This window comes from Chiloscyllium plagiosum, chromosome 3 (genome assembly GCF_004010195.1).
Source record: "Chiloscyllium plagiosum isolate BGI_BamShark_2017 chromosome 3, ASM401019v2, whole genome shotgun sequence".
Classification (NCBI taxonomy): domain Eukaryota; kingdom Metazoa; phylum Chordata; class Chondrichthyes; order Orectolobiformes; family Hemiscylliidae; genus Chiloscyllium; species Chiloscyllium plagiosum.
Window position 1 is genome coordinate 94331014 of NC_057712.1, and position 23358 is coordinate 94354371.

Below are 23358 nucleotides of genomic sequence, written 5' to 3' on the forward strand. Positions count from 1 at the left end.
GCCATTTATCACCCATCGACCTGACTAAACCAAATTGTTTTTTGGCATGAAGTGATTCTACAGAACATTCAGCTGATATCCCTCCAATGGGCATCCAACGCCAATTCTATTATTATCATTGTCTTTCTATGCTAATGATTTAATATGAGCAAGATAATCATTGGTGACCAGCTGATGTAATTGGGGCTATTTTAAGAGCCTAAGGGAATCAACTCTCAATTGACAGATGACTCTACCTGTGAAGAATCTGTCATGGCTTCATGCATCCCCTGTCACTCTGCTGGTTTCTCATGGGCTGCTCTTTCTTCTCCACTGTGCCAGAATATGAAGATGGAGACGATTCTCCTTCTCCTGTTCTTCATCTTTCTTGTTCTCCTTCTCTTCAGATGTCACAGCTTTAGGCCTGGTCTCTTCTTCGATGCTAAAAGCAGATAACCACCAAATCCAGCCTGAAATCAACTGAGTCATCTACCTACTGACTGTAAACGTTTCTACTTTTTATAGACTCTAACTTGGTTACTATGTTCATCCCAACTCTGTAATCTGCATTTGTGTCATATGTGATCTTGGCTTGCGTGTACAAAAGTCCATGCATACTCCACTATTTTCTTAAGTTTATTCAAGTATAACAACTCAACATCTTTAATTGTTTAACTCAAGAAATCCTGTTCAGACCTCTTTAGGCTTACAGTGTACAAATGTTTAAGACTGAGAAGTAACTAGTAACGTTGGTGCCACACAAATGTCGGGCAATGACCATCTCCAGTAAAAGAGAATCTAAACATTGCCCCATGACATTCAATGACATTATGACCAATTAATCAACATCCTGGGGGTTATCACTCACCCAAAACTGAACTGGATTAGCCTTTCAGATGCTCTTACTGAAGACGAGATCAGAGGCTAGGAATCCTGCAGCAGGTAACTCACTTCCTTATTCCCCAAAGCCTATTCACCATCTACAAGGCATAAGTCAGGAATATGGTGGAATACCTGTCTGGATGGGTATAGCTCCAACAACACCCAGGAAGCTTGACACCATCCAGGACAATGCAGTGCACTTGATTGGTACCACATCCACAAACATTCACTCCCTCCACCACCATTGCTCATTAGCAACAGTGTTAGAGAGCACCTTCCAAAGCCGCAACCACTGGTAATAAGAAGGACAAGGGCAGCAAATACATGGGAACACCACCACCTGTAAGTTCCCCTCCAAGTCATTCTCCATCCTTCACTGCCAGATGAGGACTGGGCACTGCCAGACTGGGACTGGGCACTGCCAGTCATTCCATCATTGTTGCTGGGTCAAAACCCTGAAACGCCCTTCTAATGGACATTTGTGGTACAAGAAGGCAGCTTACTATCACTTCCTCAAGGGGTCCAGATATAGGCCTCAGATACTCTCATCTCATGAATGAATTAAAATGAGCAATCTGTTTCAGTCAAACAAGGAAAGGGCTTAAATCTACGAACAGTAACTTGTGAGGGTGGGTGAGCTCAATGAGGACATCTGAGAATACTTTCCTGATCACAAGCCAATCAGATTCATAAGAGCTGGATATCTAGGTTCTCAGCTAACTGCCAGCCTCAAAAATGTGGGAGAGTGCCGACCAGTCAGAGTCCAGCAGCTTATAAAGACTGTTGGTTCAGGTCCAGTCAATGGCTCTTTCCTGGGGTCATTGGGAGAGAGGGGTAAGGGGAAATGGAGGCAAGTCTAAGATTGGGTTACATTGGCATATCTTTGCCCCCCAACCCCCCTTTATCAGGAAACCTGCCAAAAATATTTGCCTTTTCAGGACCCCATCCTCTAATTCTCCAGGTTGTCAGGAATGCAACTGTGTTCCAGTAAGGATAACTGCACTTTTCTGCTTTATGGGAGGACAGGGTACTGGGAAGTGATTAGTGCAGCCCTTGAGTGGCTGACCACTGATATTTGAAGACCTGAATTGTTGATGAGTTGGGAAAGTCTCCAATGGATTTTTCTCACACAGCATTTAATTGTTCATGTGGCAAGGAGAAGGCAATCATTTCAATAGGACCAGAACTCGCAATTATTCCTCTTTCTTCACACCTTCTTCACCATCTTGATGGGAGGTAAAAGATGCTTGAATAGAGAGCAGGGAAGTCAGTTGACCTCATCTCACTTGATCACACCTATACCAATGTAGATATCACCAATAGTCTCCCATGGTGAGGGGAGGCTACTAATTTAGCTACTTTAGCAAAGCTCCTGCTCCCTAAATCCCTGAAATGTAAGACATTTACATGATCTCCCACTCGAGCAAAGAGTCTGTCTGGGATTGCCTTGATGCACTGGTGTGTTGCTGTTTGTGAAATGCCGCAGATGTCTACAACTGAGCCCCGAAAAGAGATAATAACATAAAAACTTTGAGACTGCATTCACAAATTTATATATGGAATCACTTCCCCATATGGAAATATGTGTACATGTTTTGGTGGTATATAGCTGTCACTGACAAAGCCAGAATTTGTTTCACAACCTTAATTGCTTTCAGATAACTGTTAAGAGTTAATCACAATGCTATGATTTTGAAGTCACATGTAGAATCATAGAATCCCTACAGTGAGGAAGCAGGTAATTCAGCCCATCAAGCCAACACTGACTCTCTGAAAAGCATCTCATCCAGACCTAGTCCCAACTCCCCACCCTATCCCATGGCCAATCTACCAAGCTTACATAACCCTGGGCATTATGGGGCAATTTAGCATGGCCAATCCACCTAATCTGTACATGTTTGGACTGTGGGAGGAAACTGGAGCACCCAGAGGAAACCCATGAAGACATGGGGAGAACATGCAAACTCTACACAGACAGTCACCTGAAGGTGGAATCAAACCTGGGTCCCTGGTGCGGTGAGGCAACAGTGCTAACTGCTGAGATGCCATAGCCAGATCTGATAAATATGGAAGATTTCCTTCACCTGAACACTGTAGTGCCTTTAGAATGGCAGTGTCTGCTGTTCAAACTACAACTACATAATCATTCAGAAACTTGCAAGCACACCATTCCAGATTCTCTATGTCATTGCGTCATGTGCAAAGTCCCCACTGTACACGTGCATAGAATAGGTGCCATTTTGAAATGGGAATCAGACGGGGCTGGGAATGAACACGGCTCAGGGTAGAGCATAGGCAGGGCTGGGTTGGGGTGAGTGAGAGAGAATAGACAGGGGTGGGTGGAGGGAGTAAGAGAGAATAGATGGGGTTGGGGAGGTGGGAGAGAGAACAGATGGGGTGAGGGAGAGAAAGGATAAGGCAGAGAAGGGGAGAGAGAAGGAATGAACAGGGCTGGTAGAAGGAGAAGTGATAGCAGATGGGGTGGGGGAAGATAGAGGAAATGGATAGGGCTCCCTCTCATACTGATCTCTTCCCAAACCTCCCTGGATCCTGATCCACTCCGCCCCTCCACCCCCCCCTCCCCCCAATAATCCCTCCAGTTTCTGATCTCTCTCTGCACTGTCCCAGGCCGTGCTCCCTCAAGGCATTTGTATGTGCGCGCAGCATTTAAAGTGACACAGAATGTACATGCTTTCATGTCAGCAAATACAACCTTTTCAAATAATTGGTGACCGTCATGGTCACTACATTAGAGATTTCATTTTTCAGATTTATTAATTGAAAGTAAATTCAACTAGCTGTCATGATATTCCCAGAGCATTAGCCTGCTCCTATAGATTACTAGGCTGGTGAGTTATTGTACCAGGGCATATATGATTAGATTAGATTCCCCCCAGTGTGGAACAGGCGCTTCGGCCTAACCGTCCACACTGACCCTCCAAAGGGTAACCCACCCAGACCCATTTCCCTCTGACTAATGCACCTAACACTACGGGGAATTTAGCATGGCCAATTCACCTGACCTGCACATCTTTGGACTGTGGGAGGAAACCGGAGCACCCGGAGGAAACCCGCACAGACAGGGGGAGAATGTGCAAACTCCGAGGCTGGAATCGAACTTAGGACCCTGGTGCTGTGAGGCAGCAGTGCTAACCACTGAGCCACCGTGCCACCCCACAGTGAACAATTCCCAAGTTAACTTGTGCCTCCTTCTGTTATGGATTTCTGTCATATCCATATAGGACATCCATATGGTCAACTTAGCTCAAAGTTAAATTCTGTTGTTCTCCTCCTGGCCATGTTGCCTCCCTTTGGCCTCACAATGTTCCCTCTGAAAACATTTTTTCATCCACTTTTCCACGACACAAACTCTTCTCTTTGAGTGGCTCACTTTCCTTCCTGCCGGTTAGGTGCTCAAATCAGAATGGGTAAAACTAATGGCCCCATTCTCCAAACTCCACCAGGTCATGCACAGTTGGAACAATTTTTAAAGCTCTCAAAAGGATGCCTGAGCTCGCCAAAAGGGTACCTGGCCTGTCCAAAGAACTCTAGTAAGTTTAGACTTTTCCCACCAATGTGTCAAGCCCAGAAGTCATGTTTGAGAAATGTGGGTGACAGAAATCAAGACTAATTGGCGGCAGCTGGACTCTTATTCACCTTTCCCCCTCCTCCTCCTCCACCATCCCTTGGTTAAAAATAGTGAGTGCTGGGTACACTTGTGGAATTTCTGGATTTGACCTCTGGCACCGTTTTGGCTAATACGTGCAGTTCACATGTCTTGGTGAAAATCTGAGCTGCAGGCTGGGATTTTACAGGAACACGTGGAATAGGCTAGGGTTTCTGAGGGCAGGGGTATGGTATGCATTGCCATGTGAGGAGATTGCCAGATATATCCTGGTACCTTACACTCTTGCAGCTTTTGTGGAGCTGTCTCCATTGAGCATTCTGTGGTCCACAGAGGATCCCTGCAGTGGCCAAGGACATCCCCAGCAGCAATACCTCCACGTCCTCATTGCGCAGTATCACTTGCCTGTCCCTGTCTATCACCAGAGTCTAGATTAGAGTGGTGCTGGGAAAGCACAGCAGGTCAGGCAGCATCTGAGGAGCAGGAAAATCAATGTTTCGGGCAAAAGCCCTTCATCAGGAATGGAGGCAGGGACCCTACAGGGTGGAAAGGCTCCCTGCCTCCATTCCTGATGAAGGGCTTTTGCCCGAAACGTTGATTTTCCTGCTCCTCGGATGCTGCCTGACCTGCTGTGCTTTTCCTGCACCACTCTAATCTAGACTCTGGTTTCCAGCATCTGCAGTCCTCACTTTTGCCTATCTATCAGCAGGTTACTTTACCAGTATGCAATCCTCCCAGTCTGTTTCTGCTCTGTCCTGCAGTCAAGCTATCTAAAAGCCCTGGTATAATTAGGAATAGGAAAATCTATACATTTTTATAGCTGTTTCTGCGCCTCATGTTTGCCATTCTGGAAAAATGTCAGAACTTGCCAATCCACTGTTCAAATGTACCTTTCGGTCAATACTTATGTATTAAGGTTAATGTGTTAAGTACATTTAGGTGTGACAGTAAAGTACGTTGGGTTCTCTTGACAAAAGGAGAAATCACCCAGGGTTGTTGTCTTGCTTATTATTCAATGAGTACTGTTGTTGAGTTGTCTATATGTGGATATCAGATGAGGGTAGGACGGAGCTCAGCAATTGTTCAATGGACTGTGATCATTCACTCACTAGGCAGGTGTTTGAGGAATGGGAACTTGGGCTGATATGCTGTGCACAGCCACACCTTAACATGAGTCAGGCTTTCTAAAGAGTAAAGTGCAAAAGTGGATGAACAAAGCACATCACGAGTCTCTGGTGATCCCCAGGGAGATGTCTAAATCAAAACAACAAATAACATTCAAATGAAGAAGTTAGTAGAGAAGATTTCACTTTTTGAAAGTTTAATACAAGTCAGAATTAAGGCAAATTTAGCATGGGTTAACAGGCAATTCACAGTCAATGCAAACAATATATTACATGTGGAATTGTAGATAAGCCAAAGATGGTCTAGTGGACATGGTAGACAGTCTATTTCCACGCTATGATCCTAGTTTCAGCCTTACAACTCCTCCATCCTGAATTTCAGTCCCTTTGCTTAAAAGTCTTGGTCAATCCTCTGTCAGCAGCAGCATCTGTGTAAACAGGGGTTGTCCATATAAACTTCTACACTATAACTCACTTCTGTCAGGAACTTTTCCAACTTTCAGTTCCTCTTTTCTCTTTGGTCTTTCTGTTCATGTCTGCGTCATGGCCCCTGTATTTCAATTTCATTTTTGTTAGTAATGCTTCCAAATAGGGGGCCATCATATCATATAGACATTGTATAAAGTGACAATTCAGGAGTTAATATTCATATTGCATCGAGCTTTCAGGTGGAGACAGTTAAGCTCTGCACAAGTACCTAAAGCAAGTAGATATATTCTGTACAATTCCAGAAATCCCTTAGTAATTAGGTCTAGCAAGTTGATGTAAAATGTACCTATTGTGATGATGCAATAAACTATCTTGTTATCGAATACAAGTGCCCCTATCCTTTAGAGACACCAGTGGTCTTTCCACTAGCATGATAATTAAATAGACTTAGACTCAGCACAGAGGAAGGAGAAATGCAAGCTATTCAAACCAGGATACCATATGCTGGTACTGGTGATGTCTGAAATTGTGACATGTTCAATTATCCAAAATTTGTAAATGATTCCTTTATAATTGATACAAACTCTTTCAAAAGCTATTAGAGATTCCCCAGTGGAAAGTACATAAAAATTTTACTTACTGTTTTTGGGTCAAAGGCCATCACATTGAATTGTCAGTACTTGCATTTTCTGTGTATGACCAAGAATTCTGTCTCCTTATAATTTACCTATTCCTTTTTGACATATTCCCAAATTCAAGCAATATTCAAGAGATGCTCCATGTTTAATAAGGTTGTAGGTTACGCAACTTATACATTTTTTTCTTTCTTTCCCATGTGTGCTTGATAATGCTTTGGTTTCAAAAGATATGACATATTTGAGAACCAGTAAATAAGATTGTTTCAACTCGTACTGTGCAATTGATTTCAAAGCAATTTTTTGCATGTTATTAATACTGGAATCAGGAAGTTTTTGTTGCAAACATTTCGTCCCCTGGCTAGACGACATCATCAGTGCTTGGGAGCCTCCTGCGAAGCGCTTCTTTGATGTTTCCTCCGGTGTTTATAGTGGTCTGTCCCTGCCGCTTCCGGTTGTCAGTTTCAGCTGTCCGCTGTAGTGGTTGGTATATTGGGTCCTGGACGATGTGTTTGTTGATGGAGTTTGTGGATGAGTGCCATGCCTCTAGGAGGCACCTAGAGGCATGGCATTCATCCACAAACTCCATCAACAAACACATCGACCTGGACCCAATATACCAACCACTACAGCGGACAGCTGAAACTGACAACCGGAAGCGGCAGGGACAGACCACTATAAACACCGGAGGAAACATCAAAGAAGCGCTTCGTAGGAGGCTCCCAAGCACTGATGATGTCGCCTAGCCAGGGGACGAAACGTTTGCAACAAAAACTTCCAGCTCGGCGAACAGAACCACAACAACTCGCACCCGAGCTACAAATCTTCGCACAAACTTTGAACTGGAATCAGACAAAGAGGACAGATCTGTCACGGCGCAATATGCTCAGTGTCTAGACAGAAATAACTTATATTTAGATCAAACTGAAGTACCAGTCATCACAGCAACATAGAAAAAGTGAAGACACAGAGCAAGAGGCTACTCAGCCCATTACTTCCATACCAGTGTCTTATGCTGACACTCACAAGAACAGAAGTTCTCATCTGGAGCATGTAATGTATGGAATCATTGCAAATAACAACAGAACTTCAATATGGGAGGTATTGAAGGGTGAGGGAGGAAGGGTACATTGAAATACAGGAGATAAGGAAAAGCTTTGTGAACCACAGAAATCATAGCATACACCAGTCTAATTTCATTTTTCTCTCGTCCAGCTTTCTTCTTAACAATGCTTGGAGCTGACTGTTCCAGAAGTGTGAAGGGACACTGAAACAAAAACCAAAGCACTTTCAGCCAACTCAGAGCAAATAAAACATCCGCTTGTGCAGAAAAAATCTGAACTTCAAGCCAACAGCCTGAATCCAAAGCCTGAATTTGAAGTTTTATTTGCCAGTGGAAATGGACAGGCAAATGAGCAAAATGACATGAAATAGCTTGTGGTTCCATGCCCAACAGAATGTGCTGAGCAGTACTTTATCTGTAGAACTGATTTAGGTCAGAATCAACTGGGTAGAAACAGGCAGCTGCCTCATGAATAAATTTAAGTGAGGGGTGGGGACAGAAAGGAGGTGAGGGAGAATGTGTGTTTTTGTTGGAATTCTCTTGCAATATTAACTGGGTGGGTCAGAACTCCCCTCTGGAAACAAAGCCAGAAAACTCATTCACATGAATGGATACTGCATTCAGTGGCATTACTATCAATGAATCTCCTTCTGTCAACATCATGATGGCTACTGAACTGGTCTACCCTATATATACTATGCTTACAACAGCAATCAGAGGCCAGGTATTCTGAAGTGAATAACTCATCTTCTGACTCTCCAAAGCCTGTCCACCATCAACAAGGCTTATGTCAGGAGTATGATGGAACATACACCATTTGTTTGGATGTGTGCAGCCCCAAAATCGCTCAAGAAGTTTGATACCATTAAGGTCAAAGCAGCCCTGTTGATTGGCACCACATCCACAAATGTCCACTCTCTCCACCACCAACACTCAGTAGCAACAGTGCGTCCTGTGTACAAGATGCACCACAGAAATTCACCAAGACTGCTGACACCACATATTCCCACCTCATGACCACACTTCCATCAAGAAAGACAGGGCAACGGACACATAGGAACACCATGCCCCACCTACAGCTTCCTCTCCAAGACCCTCACAATCCTAAGTATTGCTGGATCAGAATCCTGGAACTACCAGCCCCCCCCAGACCCTTCCCATCATACCCAACCTAACAGCATCGTGGGTATATCTACACCAAATGTATGTTTAAGAGGACAGCTCACATCACATCCTATCAACGAATAAAACAAATATTTTAGGTATACTAGTCTGCAGTGACTTTGGCCATTGTATTTGTGCATTTTGAGTTTGAAGTTTACTTCATTCTGATTTCTCTCTCCTCTTAGCTATTCACATAAGCACTCATTGCTTTTGAAAACAGAGTATTTTACCCTTGAACAGTTATAGTTGGAGGAAGAAGAACAATAGCAAGAGGAGACTCAAAAACCTAGACAAGCAGCAGTTTAAAAATTGTTTTTCTTAAATGTGTAACCCTTAAACTGCTTGTGGCCACTGACAACTGGACTGACCGGAACCTCAGAGATCCTGAAAGTGGAAAGTCTGGTTTTACCAAGAACTGGTAAGAAAGCAGATATACTGACCCCCTGAAAGTGAGTGAGCAAGTGAGAGAGACGAGAGAGGGAGATAGGGAGAAGGACAATTCCTGAGTACAGATCCTCTGAGGCTGTGACTCAGCATTTGCACTAATCTGTTCCACCTGTGTCTTCAAGGAGAAGTGTGTCATTCCAAGAAGCACAGGTTTAATCTTCATGGCAGACATTTAAACAATCACTGAATGTAGTGTAAAGGGTTCATCTTAAGTATGTGAGTAAACAATGTAAATCATCAGTAATGGAGGATCATATGATACAAGTCTCTATTAGGAAGTATTTCTGTGTGAAGCCTTGTACTAAGCTTTATCCTGTCTCTTGTCAGAAGACAATAGTATATAAAAAGTAAGGTTTACCAATAGGTTACCTCCTTAGTCTCTGTCAATCACAAGCACGGACAACCTAAACTAAGTCCCAAAATAATGATGAAAGTTTATCATCAAAGCCTGTTGTGATCCTCTAGCTGCAGCATTCCTACAGATGGCTATAGCTTCCAGAGTAGAACCCAAACAGTTGATGTAATTCAAATCTCACTATATTGGCTGGAAGTGCCCTTCTCCTCACATTCAGTGATTGTCCTGAAATTCCCAACAGGCCTTTCAATATCTCACATAATCACTTCTCACATGCAAACAATTTTCTTGTTGGGGTCCTAAAGCCAATAACATTGTCTATTTCAGCATCTTACTTTCTGATTAATTGTCTCATGGACTGTCCCATGAGGCCTCATTCCTAATGAAGGGCTGATGCCCAAAATGTCAAGTCTCCTGCTCCTCGGATGCTGCCTGACCAGCTGTGCTTTTCCAGCACCACATTCCCAGCTTCTTAAAGCTGTCAAGCATAATTTGAATTCCACTCCCCTCCTGAGGATGGCAATTTCAAACCTTTTGAAACTCAGCAGCGCATTCATAATTGGCTCAGCTGTAATAACAACTCTTTCAATAATGAAATGCGTTGAGGCAGTGGGAACAGAAGGCAATGATCTTTTTCTCACCTGGATGCCCTATCAACAATGTACTTCAACAGTGAATTTACTCTAGTTAACTGCGACAGTCTACATTTTCAGTTATAAAGTACTGGAAATTTAAATAACTTTAGACCATGACACATGAACAGACCTTAGCTGCCCCTCAAGAGTATTTACATCTCCTCCATAAACCTGTGACTCTCGTACTGCTGATTAAAGTCTTTGGAATAACAAAAAGGAAGTGTCTTTAAATTCAGTATTTACTTTCAGTGCTCCTGCTGATCTATGTTTCACATCTGATCAATTCATGTCCTGCTCCCTTTCCACTATAGGGAAAAATTGTATCGGCTAGAAATGGGGGTGAAATTTTCACACCAGGGTCCTCTCTGTCTTTTTTAAAGATCTCTGGTGAAATATCAGGTCTAGGAGTTCTTTTGTAGCTCCCTCCATAATCTCTTTTCTTCCTCACTGACTCCTGGTTGTTCTACCACTTCAAGATTCTCAGGACTCTTCTCCACAATGGTCCTGGGTACCAGATGTGTGTCAATGCCATCTAACCCGAAACCTTCTCTCCACTTACATAAAAGTCATGTTGCAACTGTGTAAGACTTTGGTCAGGCCACATTTGGAGTACTGTTCTGGCCACCGCACTATCAGAAGGGTTTAGAGAGGGTGCAGAAGAGACTTACCAGAATGTTACCTGGATTAGAGTATATTAGCTTTAAGGAGAGGCTGAACAAAATTGGATTGTTTTTGCTAGAGCATTGGAAACTGAGGGGCTGACCTGATAGAATTATATAAAAGTATGAGAGGCAGGAATAGGATGGATAGTCAGAGCCTCTTTCCCAGGGTGGAAATGTCAAATACTAGGGGACATACATTTAAGGTGAGAGGAGTTAAGTTGAACGGAGATTTGCAAAGGATGTTGTTTTATACACAAGGTATTAGGTGTCTGGAACGAGCTGCCAGGGGAAATGGTAGAAGCAAATATGATCGCAAAGTTTAAGAGGTGTTTAGACAGACACATGATCAGACAGGGAATAGCGGGATATGGACCATGTGCAGGCAAATGGGGTTGGTTTAGAGTAGTATCATGGTCAGCACAGATACGGTGAGCTGAAGGACTTGTCTTATGCAGTACTGTTATAGAGTCATAGAGATGTACAGCATAGAAACAGATTCTTCGGTCCAACTTGTCCATGCCAACCAGATATCCCAACCCAATCTAATCCCACCTGCCAGTACCCGGCCCATATCCCTCCAAATCCCCCCTATTCATATACCCATCCAGGTGGCTTTTAAATGTTGCAATTGTACTAGCCTCCACCACTTCCTCTGGTAGTTCATTTCATACACGTACCACCCTCTGCGTGAAAAAGTTGCCCCTCTTTTATATCTTATCTATTTCACCCTAAACCTACGCCCTCTAGTTCTGGACTCCCCGACCCCAGGGAAAAGACTTTGTCTATTTATCCTATCCATGCTTCTCATGATTTTATAAACCTCTATAAGGTCACCCCTCAGCTTCCAACGATCCAGGGAATGAGCCCCAGCCTGTTCAACCTCTCCCTATAGCTCAAATCCTCCAACCCTGGCAATATCCTTTTAAATCTTTTCTGAACCCTTTCAAGTTTCACGACATCTTTCCGATAGGAATGAGACCAGAATTGCACGCAATATTCCAACAGTGGCCTAACCAATGTCCTGTACAGCCGCAACATGACCTCCCAACTCCTGTACTCAATACTCTGACCAATAAAGGAAAGCATACCAAATGCCTTCTTCACTATCCTATCTACCCGCGACTCCACTTTCAAGGAGCTATGAACCTGCACTCCAAGGTGTTCTATGTCTATGCTCTTCAAGGTCTCAGGGCCAAATCCTGATAAATGCTGATAAATCAGGGTGCCTGATAATAACTTGAATAATATACTTGTGCTTAAAATACAAGAGAGTGTGAATTAGTGTGACTTAAAATATACAATGAGGATTAAGTGGTCATAGAGTCATAGTCAAAATTCTCAGAAACAGGCCCTTCTGGCCAACTTGTCCATGCCAACCAGGTTTCCTAAACTGAACCTGACTCATTTGCCTTTGTTTGATCTACACTCCTCTAAACCTTTCCTACTCAGGTACCTGTCCAATTGTCCCTTAAATTTTGTAATTGTAACTCCCTCTACTATTTCCTCTGGCAGCTCGTTCCATATACACACCACTCTCTGTGAGAAAACTTTGTCCTTCAAGTGCCTTTCAAATCCTTCCCCTCTTACCCTTAACCCTTGCCCTCCTAGTTTTGGGACTCCCTGACAATGGGGAAAAAGCCTTGACTATTCACATTATCAATAACCCTCATGATTTTATAAACCGCTATAGGCTCACCCCCTTAGCCACCTATGCTGCAGCCAAAAAAGCCCCAGCCTAATCCTCCAACTCAAATCCTCCAGTCTCGATAACATCCTTGCAAATCTTTTCTGCATCCTTTCCAGTTTAATGACATCCTTCCTTTGGTAATCAAATACATGTGACTTACATGTGTTCATTGATTTGTAATGCTGTGTTTGTGTGCATTCAATTATCCATGGGTAATAATTCTGCTTCTTTTCCAAAGATTTTGACTTGTGCTCATGGCGAAAGGATATCTTTATGTTGTGCATGAGATAGCTTGTCCAGAATCATGAATTAACTTTGATTTGCAAAAACGAGTTTACATAGTGCAAGTAGGAGTTCATTGTGTTCTCTTCCTGCACTTCCTGAATCTGACGCAGTTTTATTCTTGTTTCCTCTTTAAGCTGAAGTGAAGAGAGACTGAGTTGGTTGGCCTTGCAAATGGACATTAAATTGTTGCTGTTTTTTGGACAGGTCAGAAGATGGAAGAAGAGTGACAGATTCAACCCAGATGAATTGCTGCCAATAAAGACAGACAAATCAGATTCCTGTGCATCTCAAATGGGCAAAGTCCCTAAATTAGCAGCTCAATCATCCATAATCGAATGCCACTGTTGCCAAACGAATATAACTCATAAATCTGATGGATCACGGCAAACCCGAAAGAACTCCAAGGTATAGCAGTTACAGTTGTAGAAATCTAATTTAAAGAGCAACTGTCTTCATCAAAATTATAAGATTTTCTTTTGTCTGTAAAGAAGGACTTTGTAACATTTTCATCCTGATGCTACTTTCAACTGATACCATGATGGGGGGCCATGCCCAATTATCAAGCTGTCATGGGTTCACAAACAAGAAAAACAACTTGTGCTTATCTGTACTTTGGGAGACCAATCAGTTAGCTCTGAAGTGCAGGAACTGTTGATTTATAGAGAAATGCAACACCAAATTTCCTCACAGAATGTCATAAATTCCATTTTTAAAAATTCACCAATGAGACGTAGGCATCGCCGGCCGGCCAGCATTTATTGATTAGATTAGATTAGATTAGATTACCTACTATGTGGAAACAGGCCCTTCGGCCCAACAAGTCCATGCCGACCCGCCGAAGCGCAACCCACCCAGACCCATTCCCCTACATTTACCCCTGCCCCTGACACTACGGGCAATTTAGCATGGCCAATTCACCTGACCTGCACATTTTTGGACTGTGGGAGGAAACCGGAGCACCCGGAGGAAACCCACACAGACACGGGTAGGACGTGCAAACTCCACACAGTCAGTCGCCCGAGGTGGGAATTGAACCCGGGTTTCTGGCACTGTGAGGCAGCATATTGCTTGGCCCTAGTTGCCCTTGAAAAGGTGGCGGTGAGCTGCCTTCTTGAACCACTATAGACCGTGTGGTATAGTTTGCCCCACAATGTCCTTAGAGGGAATTCCAGGAATTTGACCCTGCAACAGCGAGAGAACGACAATATATTTCCAAGTGAGGATGGTGAGTGGCTTGGAAACGAAAGTGTACGTAGTGATGTTCCCCCATTTATCTGTTGCCTTTGTCTTTCTAGATGGTAGTGGTTGTGGGTTTGGAAGGTACTGTCTAAGGATCTTTGGTGAATTTCTACAGTGAATCTTGCAGATATTACATACTGCTGCTACTGAGCATTGGTGGTGGAGGGAGTAGATGCTTGTGGATGTGGTCATTTGTCCTGGGTGGTGTCAAGCTTCTTGAATATTGTTGGAGCTGCATCCATCCAGGGAAGTGGGGAGTATTCGATCACAGTCTTGACTTCTGCCTTGGATAGATTTCGGGGTGTCAGGAGATGATTCTCACTGCATTATTCCTAACCTCTGATCTGCTCTTGTAGCCACTATGTTTATATGGTGAATCCAGTGGCATTTCTACACAATGGTAATCCCAGTTAGTGAGGGACACAGTAATGGTAACACCATTGAATGTGAAGGGGCGATGGTTCGATTGCCTCTTATTGGTGATGGTCATAACCTGGCATTTGTATGGCATGAATGTTACTTGCCACTTCTCAGCTCAAGCTTATATATTGACCAGATAGTGTTGCATCTAAATATGGACTGCTTCAGTATCTGAAGAGTCATGAATGATTCTGAACATTGTGCAATCATCGGCGAACATCCCCACTTTTGAATTCATGATGAAGTGAACGTCATTGATGAAGCAGCTGAAGATGGTTGGGCCTAGGACATGACCCTGGAGAAATGTCCTGGAGCTGAGATGACTGTCCTCCAACAACCACAATATCTTCCGAAGTGCCAGGCATGACTCCAGCTGGCAGAGAATTTGACCCATGAGGACCACTGCTTCCAGTTTTGCGAGGGCTCTTTGATGCCACACTTAGTCAAATGCGGCCTTGATGTCAAAGGCTGTCACTCTCACCTCACCTGCGGAATTCAGCCCTTTTGTTCATGTTTGTGCCAAGGCAGTAATGAGATCAGGAGCTGAATGGCCCTGATGGAACCCAAACTGGGTGTCTCCGAGCAGGCTATTGCTGAGCAGGTACTATTTGATAGCACTGTTAGTGACACCTTCCATCACTTTACTGATGATCGAGAAGAATTTGATTGGGTGGTAATTCGCCGTGTTAGATTTGTCCTTGTTTTTATGTTCAGGATATACCTGGGCAAGTTTCCACATTGTAGAGTAGATGCCAGAATTGTAACTGTACTAGACCAGCTTGGCTAAGGGAGTGGCAAGTTCTGGAGTAGAAGCCTTCAATGCTATTGCCGGAATGTTGTCAGGGTCCATAGCCCTTGCTGTATCCAGTGTGTCCAACCATTTCTTGATATCATGTGAATTAAATAGAATTGGCTGAAGACTGGTATCTGTAATGCTAGGGAGCAATAGAAGAGGCCACTTGGCACTTCTGGCTGAAGATGCTGTGAATGCTTTAACCTTATCTTCTGCACTGATGTGTTGAGCTCTTCCACCTTTGAAATTGGGGATAACTGTGGATCGTCCTCCTCCAGTGAGTTGTTTAATTGTTCACTCCTGTTCACGATTGGATGTGTCCAGGACTGCAGAGTTTAGATCTGATCTGTTGAATGTGGGATTGCTTAGCTCTGCCTATCACTTGCTGCTTACGCTGTTTGGTCTGGAAGTGGTCCTGCTTTGTTGCTTCACCAAGTTGACATTCCATTGTTGTTGCTCCTGGCATGCTCTCCTGTACTCTCCATTGAACCAAATGAGATGTGATTGGTTTTGATCATCAAATCATCTCTTTTCGTGGTGTTAGTTGAGGATGAATGCCGCAGGATGCTGTAAAGCAGTTGTGTTTCAGGGTAATTTTGTTGTCTGTAATATATCTCTTCCAAAAATCAGGAGAAATATATAAATTGAAGCTGATCAGCTAATCACTGTTTTGTACTGTCACTTCGAGTCAAAAGCCTCGACCTCTTCAAACAGGACTTGATGTCCTGGAAGTTCACAACATGGAGAATGTCAATTAAATGCTGCACTTTAAAGATGGCATCCCGAAAGTGATGCACTGCTCTAATAAAGGAAAAGACTTGCATTCTTAATATGCCTTACACAACCATCAGCTGTCTCTAAGCAAATTACAATTAATGACCTAGGTCACCATTATAGTGTAGGAAATGCAGCAGTTAGTTCTCATGTAACAAGTTTCCAAAGACAGCTATGTGATGATGAAGACCGTCTGTTTTTATGATGTTGATTAAAGGCTAAATACTGGGCAGGATTTGGGTTAAGGTTTTCCTGCTCTTCTTCAAAATAGTCCTGTGGGACCTACTGCATATGGGTCCATAGTTTAATATTGGAAACAGAGCACTTCAGACAGTGTCGTGCTACCCCATACTGCACTACACTGGACTATCAACCTTGATTTATGTGCCAGAATATTAGAATCAGGAGTACTACCAACAGAAATATGGCTGATATTTATGGAATTATATTTTAGTAACAAATCAGATTTCAGGGATGAATTTCTATAACCACCATTTTCTAAGATCTTACACTTCAAGTGAAAGAGTCCTTATGAAAATTTAGCCCTTACCTCATCACATCTCAGAAAGATGCTAGAAGCTATAACCTTCAGATTGAGAGGTGAGAATGTTATCCTCCAATATTAATCCAATCTTAAACAAAGAAATATCATCCAAGCACTTTCGCGTTCAGATGTTTTCCTCTGTTTGCAATATTTGTGATTTTGTATCAGCTGTTTCTGGCATAGTTACATCGGGTCATGAGTGCAGAGGTATTGATGTTTTACTGCTTTTTAAGAGTCACTATGTGCACATGAATGTTATATAGTTTCTCTGTTAATGATAGACTGACAAATGCTGCTTTCAGGTTCTTGAAGTGTTACAGTTGAGCAGACCATTTACTTTCTGTAAATTGTATCAAAAGTATTTAAGCAAATTAATATAATATTCAAGGTAAAATGTATATGGACATTTTAATCAACTGTTCTAGCACACGTGAAAAGCAGATGGGACTGGAACCTGGACTTACTGACCCAGACGAGGGACATTACCACTGTGCCACAGAACTCTCCACACAGAGCAAAACTCAAAAATAGATATAGGTAGACGCGGATCCCAAAGTGTTGGCCTGAGAGAGGTTGCTAGCTCCAGGCCAGACCTTTATTTACGTTTGGTTAATGTAATTTCAAGACTGTCGATATAAACCAACTAGGTAGCCCTATGAGGCAACACTTAGCAGATTGCTATGGACTATTAACAGAATGAACTGTCACCTGAATATATGACCTTACAGTAATTTATATATTTATTTCAATAATGAAAATATTATTATTCACCCTGTACCAATGAGCGCAACTACATTGGTCCATCATCAGAAGATTTATTACTTACAACAGGGATTGTTTTGTGAAAAATGGAGGAAGTCCTAGATGGGTTATGTTCTTTCATTAGTGTTAGGCTGATATTCCAGTTAGTCCTGCAAAAGCACATCATTCGGACCAGCGTAATAGGTCCCAGACTATTACATAAAATTATAATTTGCTGTTCAGGAAGATTAACATTTGTTTTTTAAAAATTTCAATGGTTTCAAATATTGAGGTTAGTCTGGGTATCTCATAAATTATTTGATTTACATCCAATCAACTTTGATTTTCCTGAAGAAGGGCTTATGCCCGAAACGTCGATTCTCCTGTTCCCTGGATGCTGCCTGACCTGCTGCGCTTTTCCAGCAACACATTTTCAGCTCTGATCTCCAGCATCTGCAGACCTCACTTTCTCCTCATCCAATCAACTTTGTCAATAAATTAGTGTATTCTTTGGAAAGAAGAGGAAAGGTTATTTATGAATTTATTATGCAGAGGATCTTAGAGTGGACCTTGCTTGAGATTTGATAATGTCAGGAGCAAATACTTCCATGTACTTGGACAGTTTGTACTAACACCTGGACAAAAGTTTCAACAAAGATAAACTGCCCACTTCTTGAACAAACAGTACTGTGGAAAGCTTTGTTAAAAAAAAGAACTGAAACAAATAAATGTGGGAAAATATTTCTGAAGCTTTTGATTCTCATTCACTGTTGATTACATCTACCAGTGTTACATAAATAGTTTGAAAACATTGCAATCATCACCTATTATTGCAGCTGTAGACACAATTAAAAATTATCAACCTTTACCGTGAGATTTTTCTAGACAGTGATATTTATGCTTCTCTTCATTTAACTGACTGGACAATAAATTTAGGCCCAATTTACTTAGCTTATGTTTTTGTGCCTTGTTTATCAGATTGGGTGTATAGCAAGACAGTGTTTATTGCCCTTTCCTTCTTGTTCTAACCTCAGGCCAGAGTAGGTGCTGACATTCTTCAATAAATTCAATATTTACAACATTCAATTGATTTTATGATTACTCATAAAAAATCAGCAGAGGTTAATGCAGTTGTTTAATGTAGACGCATATCTTATCCCACTAAATATGAGTTCCACCAGTTGAAATATGAAGCCAGTTGAAAGGGTGACCCTTCAAGAGCAGCTGCTTGTACCGCTGCTGCCCAATTTTAATCAATGCTAAACCATGGATGTAATAACACATTGGCCCAGAGTTTTGCTCATAGGGCAGATACACAGAGATGGGTGAATTGCCCGCTCTGCAAACCCGACCTTGGAGAAATTGCTACCAACTGTCCATTCTTTATTCGGATTGAGGCATCAGCATTGGCCGGGACAAATTCCCTGATCTTCTTCTCAGCAGTACCATGCGCCTTTTTAACATTAAAATGGGGTCACATTTGGTATCGCACCTGAAAGACAGTGCCTTTACAAGTGCAGCACTCATTTAATTCTGAAGTGTCAGCTTTGCTCTTTATGTTCAAATGTTGGAATAGGACTTGAATCAAGGACTTTGTGAGGAGAGGGAGTTTTATTAACTGAGCAGCAGAGAGTGGTACAAGTATGGAACTTGCTAACAAAGTGAGTGGCTGAAGTGGATAACATACAGTAGATGCATTTAATGGGACCTTGAACCTGTTAAAGAGGGAGGAGGGAATACAGGAAATAAGCTGATAAAGTTACTCGAGGAAAGATAGGAGGTACCTCAAGTACAACGTAAATACCACCGTGGCCTGGTGAGGTCATGGTTGGTTAATTCATTCCTGTATTACTATCATATGTCATTTTTTGCCATGCTTATGTCATTTAGAAAATCCATTCTTTATTACAGCACATTTTCTTTGCAATAAGTATATATCTATTCTTAGCAAGATCACAGGATGAAAGGCTCCAAAAAACAAGAATGTTTCCAGGGTTGGAGGGTTTGAGCTATAGGGAGAGGTTGAATAGGCTGGGGCTATTTTCCCTGGGGTGTACGAGGCTGAGGGGTGACTTTATAGAGGTTTATAAAATCATGAGAGAAATGGATAGGTAAATAGACAAAGTCTTTTCCCCTGCCTGGCAGGGTTGAAAACAGGAGGGCATTAGTTTAAGGTGAGAGGAGAATGATTTAAAAGTGACCTAAGAGGCAACGTTTTCACGCAAAGGATGTTGCGTGTATGGAATGAGTTGTCAGAGGAATCGTTGGAGGCTGGTATAATTACAACATTTAAAGGGCATCCGGATGCATATATGAATTGGAAGGGTTTACAAGGATAGGGGCTAAATCCTGCTAAATGGTACTAGGTTAATTTAGGATATCTGTTTGGCATGGATGGGTTGGACTGTTTCCATGTTGTACATCTCTATGACTCTATGTCCAAAGATTCAGCTCTGCCATTCAATGAGGCTATGACAGATCTGATAATGCTCAACTCTACTTTCCTGCCTTTCCCTGTAAGCCTCAATTCTTTTGTTGACTTAAAATATACTTATACCTTCAGTAAACTTGTAAGACCATAAGACAAGGGAGCAGAAGTAAACCATCCCAAGACAACCCTTTTGGATTTTTGAATAAGACACCAGAAATACTCCACATCCAGCTATCCTTCCACCCTGAAATGCTTTATTCCTGATTCAATAATAGTGCCACCCATTTTATTTCTTCCATAACAGGAGGCAATGTTGCCTCGTACTCTCAAATGATGTTTACTGCAGCTGGTATTATCACGTGTCTCTGCAGTGTGTATCTTTAATCCATGAATTTAATTGGAATATATTTAATTAAATCAGATTTCACAGAAGTCTGAACATTCTGTAAGGCATGAAAATGTTGACAAAGTAGAGTGGAAGAATATCATGTTAGATTGATGACTCACTGAGGCATTCTTATTTCATCTGTCTCCATTTGCTTTGTAATCCAGATGCTCTTCACAAACAATGCACTCAATCCTTCCAAAGGGTTTTGCTGCATCATATTATTCTTTTGTAAGTGGATATTTAGAAAACAAAAACATCTGGAAATGAGGGACATGGTACATGAAATCAGCATTATTGGAGGAATTTTCAATCTGACCTCATCCATCCAGTGAAAAGTTTTAGAGAGAATTAAATTCAAGCCTGCCCATTTTCCCTCCATTCTTGCTGCACGTGTGTTTCAGTACAACCACTTTCCTATTGAATAGGAAGTTTGCCTAATTCCTACAGACACAGCACAGATTCGAACCTCTTATGTTTGATACTGAAATCTAAGACCAAGTTTTGCACGCACCCTGCAGCAGTCCCATTCAGGTTTTAGAGATTTACCTCAGTCACTGCACAGTGCTACTCCTATTTTTAGGCAATTGCCTGTTAAAAGGAGTTGCATGATTAGGATGCAGCAAATCAGTTCTTTTGGAACTGGCTCATACATTGTTGCTAATTGATGCATCATCATTGAACTAAACTACGCAGCCTATCTCTTTAAGTTCTTACTGAAAGCCATAACTGAGTCTTCCTTCAACTTCTACTCAGGTAATACAACCTAGATCCTCAATCCTCACTGCATAAAATGTTTTTTTCCTTCTTTTACCAATTACTTTAAATCAATGTTCTCAGGTTCGTAACTCTTGTCTCCACGAGAATAGTTTCTCCTTAACTACTCCATCTGAATCTTTCATGATTTTGAACACTTCTATCAAATCTCACTGTTCACTAAAGCAATCAACAACAGCTTCTCCATCTGTCTATGTAAGTGAAACCCCTCATCTCTGGAACAATTCTTGTTGTCAACTTGGATGGGCAATAAATGCTGCCACAGCTAGCGATTCCCACACTCCATGACTTAATAGAAAATAAATATTTTCTGCACCGCCTAAACCTACAGTGCAGTAATTCTTCCTACAGTGCTGTCTCCAGAATTGGACTTCAGTAGAGACTGAGCCAGTGTTTTATAAACGTTATTTATAACTCCTTGATTTTGCAGTCTATGTTTCTTTTTATAAAATCCAGGATCTAGCATGCCTCTTGAACTATACTTTCAGCCTGGTTTGCTACCTTTAGTACACATATACCACTGGTCTCTGTGTCCTTGCTCCATTAGGAGACAGTGAGGTCTGCAGATGCTGGAGATCAGAGTTGAGAGTGTATTGCTGGAAAAGCACAGCAGGTCAGGCAGATCGATCTTCCTTCCCACTTTTCTGCTCCCCCCTCCCCCCGACCTATTACCTTTACCACCATCTCCATTCACACTCTCAGCTACCTACTCCCCAGCCCCACCCCCACCCATTTATCTCTCCACCCCCCTAGGCTCCCAGCCTCATTCCTGATGAAGGGCTCTGGCCCAAAACATCGATTGTCCTTGCTTCCCCTCTTTCAATGTAATTAATATTGTCTCCCCTCATTCTTTGTACCCCAATGTATGACGTTGCACCTCTCTGCAATAAATTGCATCTGCCCCATGGCTGTCCATTCCCCTAACCTCTGTATTCAGTTCCTTAGCTTCATATTGATTCAGAGTCAAAATAGGATAAACACTTGGAGCTCAGCCATGATTAAAGTTGAATTCGGCTGGAATAAAAACTAAATTTACAACAGGGCCTGAGTTTTCAGGTCTTGGGTCGGTTTAGTTACTTATGCTGTCAGTCCTGGAACACATTGTTCAGCTCTGAGTTTAATAGACTGGGGTTAGTGGAGATGCAGACAAAGAGAAAACTGAGCCAACATTAGAAAATGAAATATCGTAAAGTTTCCCAGCTCAGTTTGTGGGTTTTCCTTTTCTGAACTAACCGATAAAAACTGTATTAATATAAGAGAAAAGGACACTCCTGAATTGTGAATGTGCATTCAAATCAAATAAGGCACACTCTTGTCTCTGAGGAAGAACAGCATGGAATTAATAAATATAAAACTCTGTCTTTAAGTGCGAATGAAACATTCACTATTCAAAAATAATGTTGACCCTAGTATTTTTGAACTGAACATTACAATCCATCAAGGATTTTAAATTCCCTATTCACACTTCCCATTGTTTGATGGAGGGACATTAAAAATCAAAACCTACATTCATTTAATATCATCATATAAAAACTCAAAGGATTAATCTTAAATTCCTTCAACAATTGTTTTAACTGAGGCAATAACTTATTTATTTTAAACAGGATAAAAACTCCACTAAAATGGCAGGAAAAGGAATTTTAAATGTGTCATCAAACATATCCTACTCAGTGATAACTTGCTTACTGATGTTCAGTTCAGAAGCTGGTTCAAGACTTAATCACAGCCTTGATCCAGAAGTGGATACCGGAGCTGAATGCCGCAGGAGAGATAATAGTTTTAATATCAAAGCAATATCGAAGTAAGTACAGCATTGGTAGAAATCTTAGCAAATTTAACATTGATGGGTGTCAAATAGGTGTCCATTGTCCAGCTCACTTTGGAAGAAGACCAGGATTGTTGCACATAGACAGTCATTGCTGCATGAATTCTACAAGATCTTCAGTCGCTTCACCAATGCCCATCTTTTCACAATAAGGTCAGGAATGGGGTCATTTCCCAATAATTCCACAGTGCCAACCCTATCAAACCAATGGGGACAGATGCAAATGGTGATGCAGATCAAACCAAGGCTGAATTTTGTTGTCCATAATCTAGAACCACTTTGTTCGACAATATTCTTCCAGTTGTTCGAGATTAGTTAGGTCAGCTCAGGACCAGGGACTAAAGTTCAAAATTCATTCTCTGTGAACAAGGAGAACACAAGTTTGTGTCATTACCCAATGTGTTTGTAGAGTTTCTGACTTAACAATATTCGAAATGTATGAAAAATGTACAGTCAA

The 23358-nt window shown here is 41.9% G+C and overlaps 1 protein-coding gene across 3 annotated transcripts in view; it reads left to right on the forward strand.

Annotated features, from left to right (window-relative positions):
- Positions 1-23358, forward strand: part of sgk1 (serum/glucocorticoid regulated kinase 1) — a 99054-nt gene that overhangs the window by 25959 nt on the left and 49737 nt on the right. For 2 of the 3 annotated variants that reach the window (XM_043686298.1, XM_043686308.1), the window contains one exon: positions 13177-13377. The exons of the other annotated variant lie outside the window; for it this stretch is intronic. In XM_043686298.1, the coding sequence (XP_043542233.1) occupies positions 13177-13377 (201 nt within the window). The remainder of the gene's footprint in view (positions 1-13176; positions 13378-23358) is intronic. 3 annotated transcript variants of the gene reach the window in all.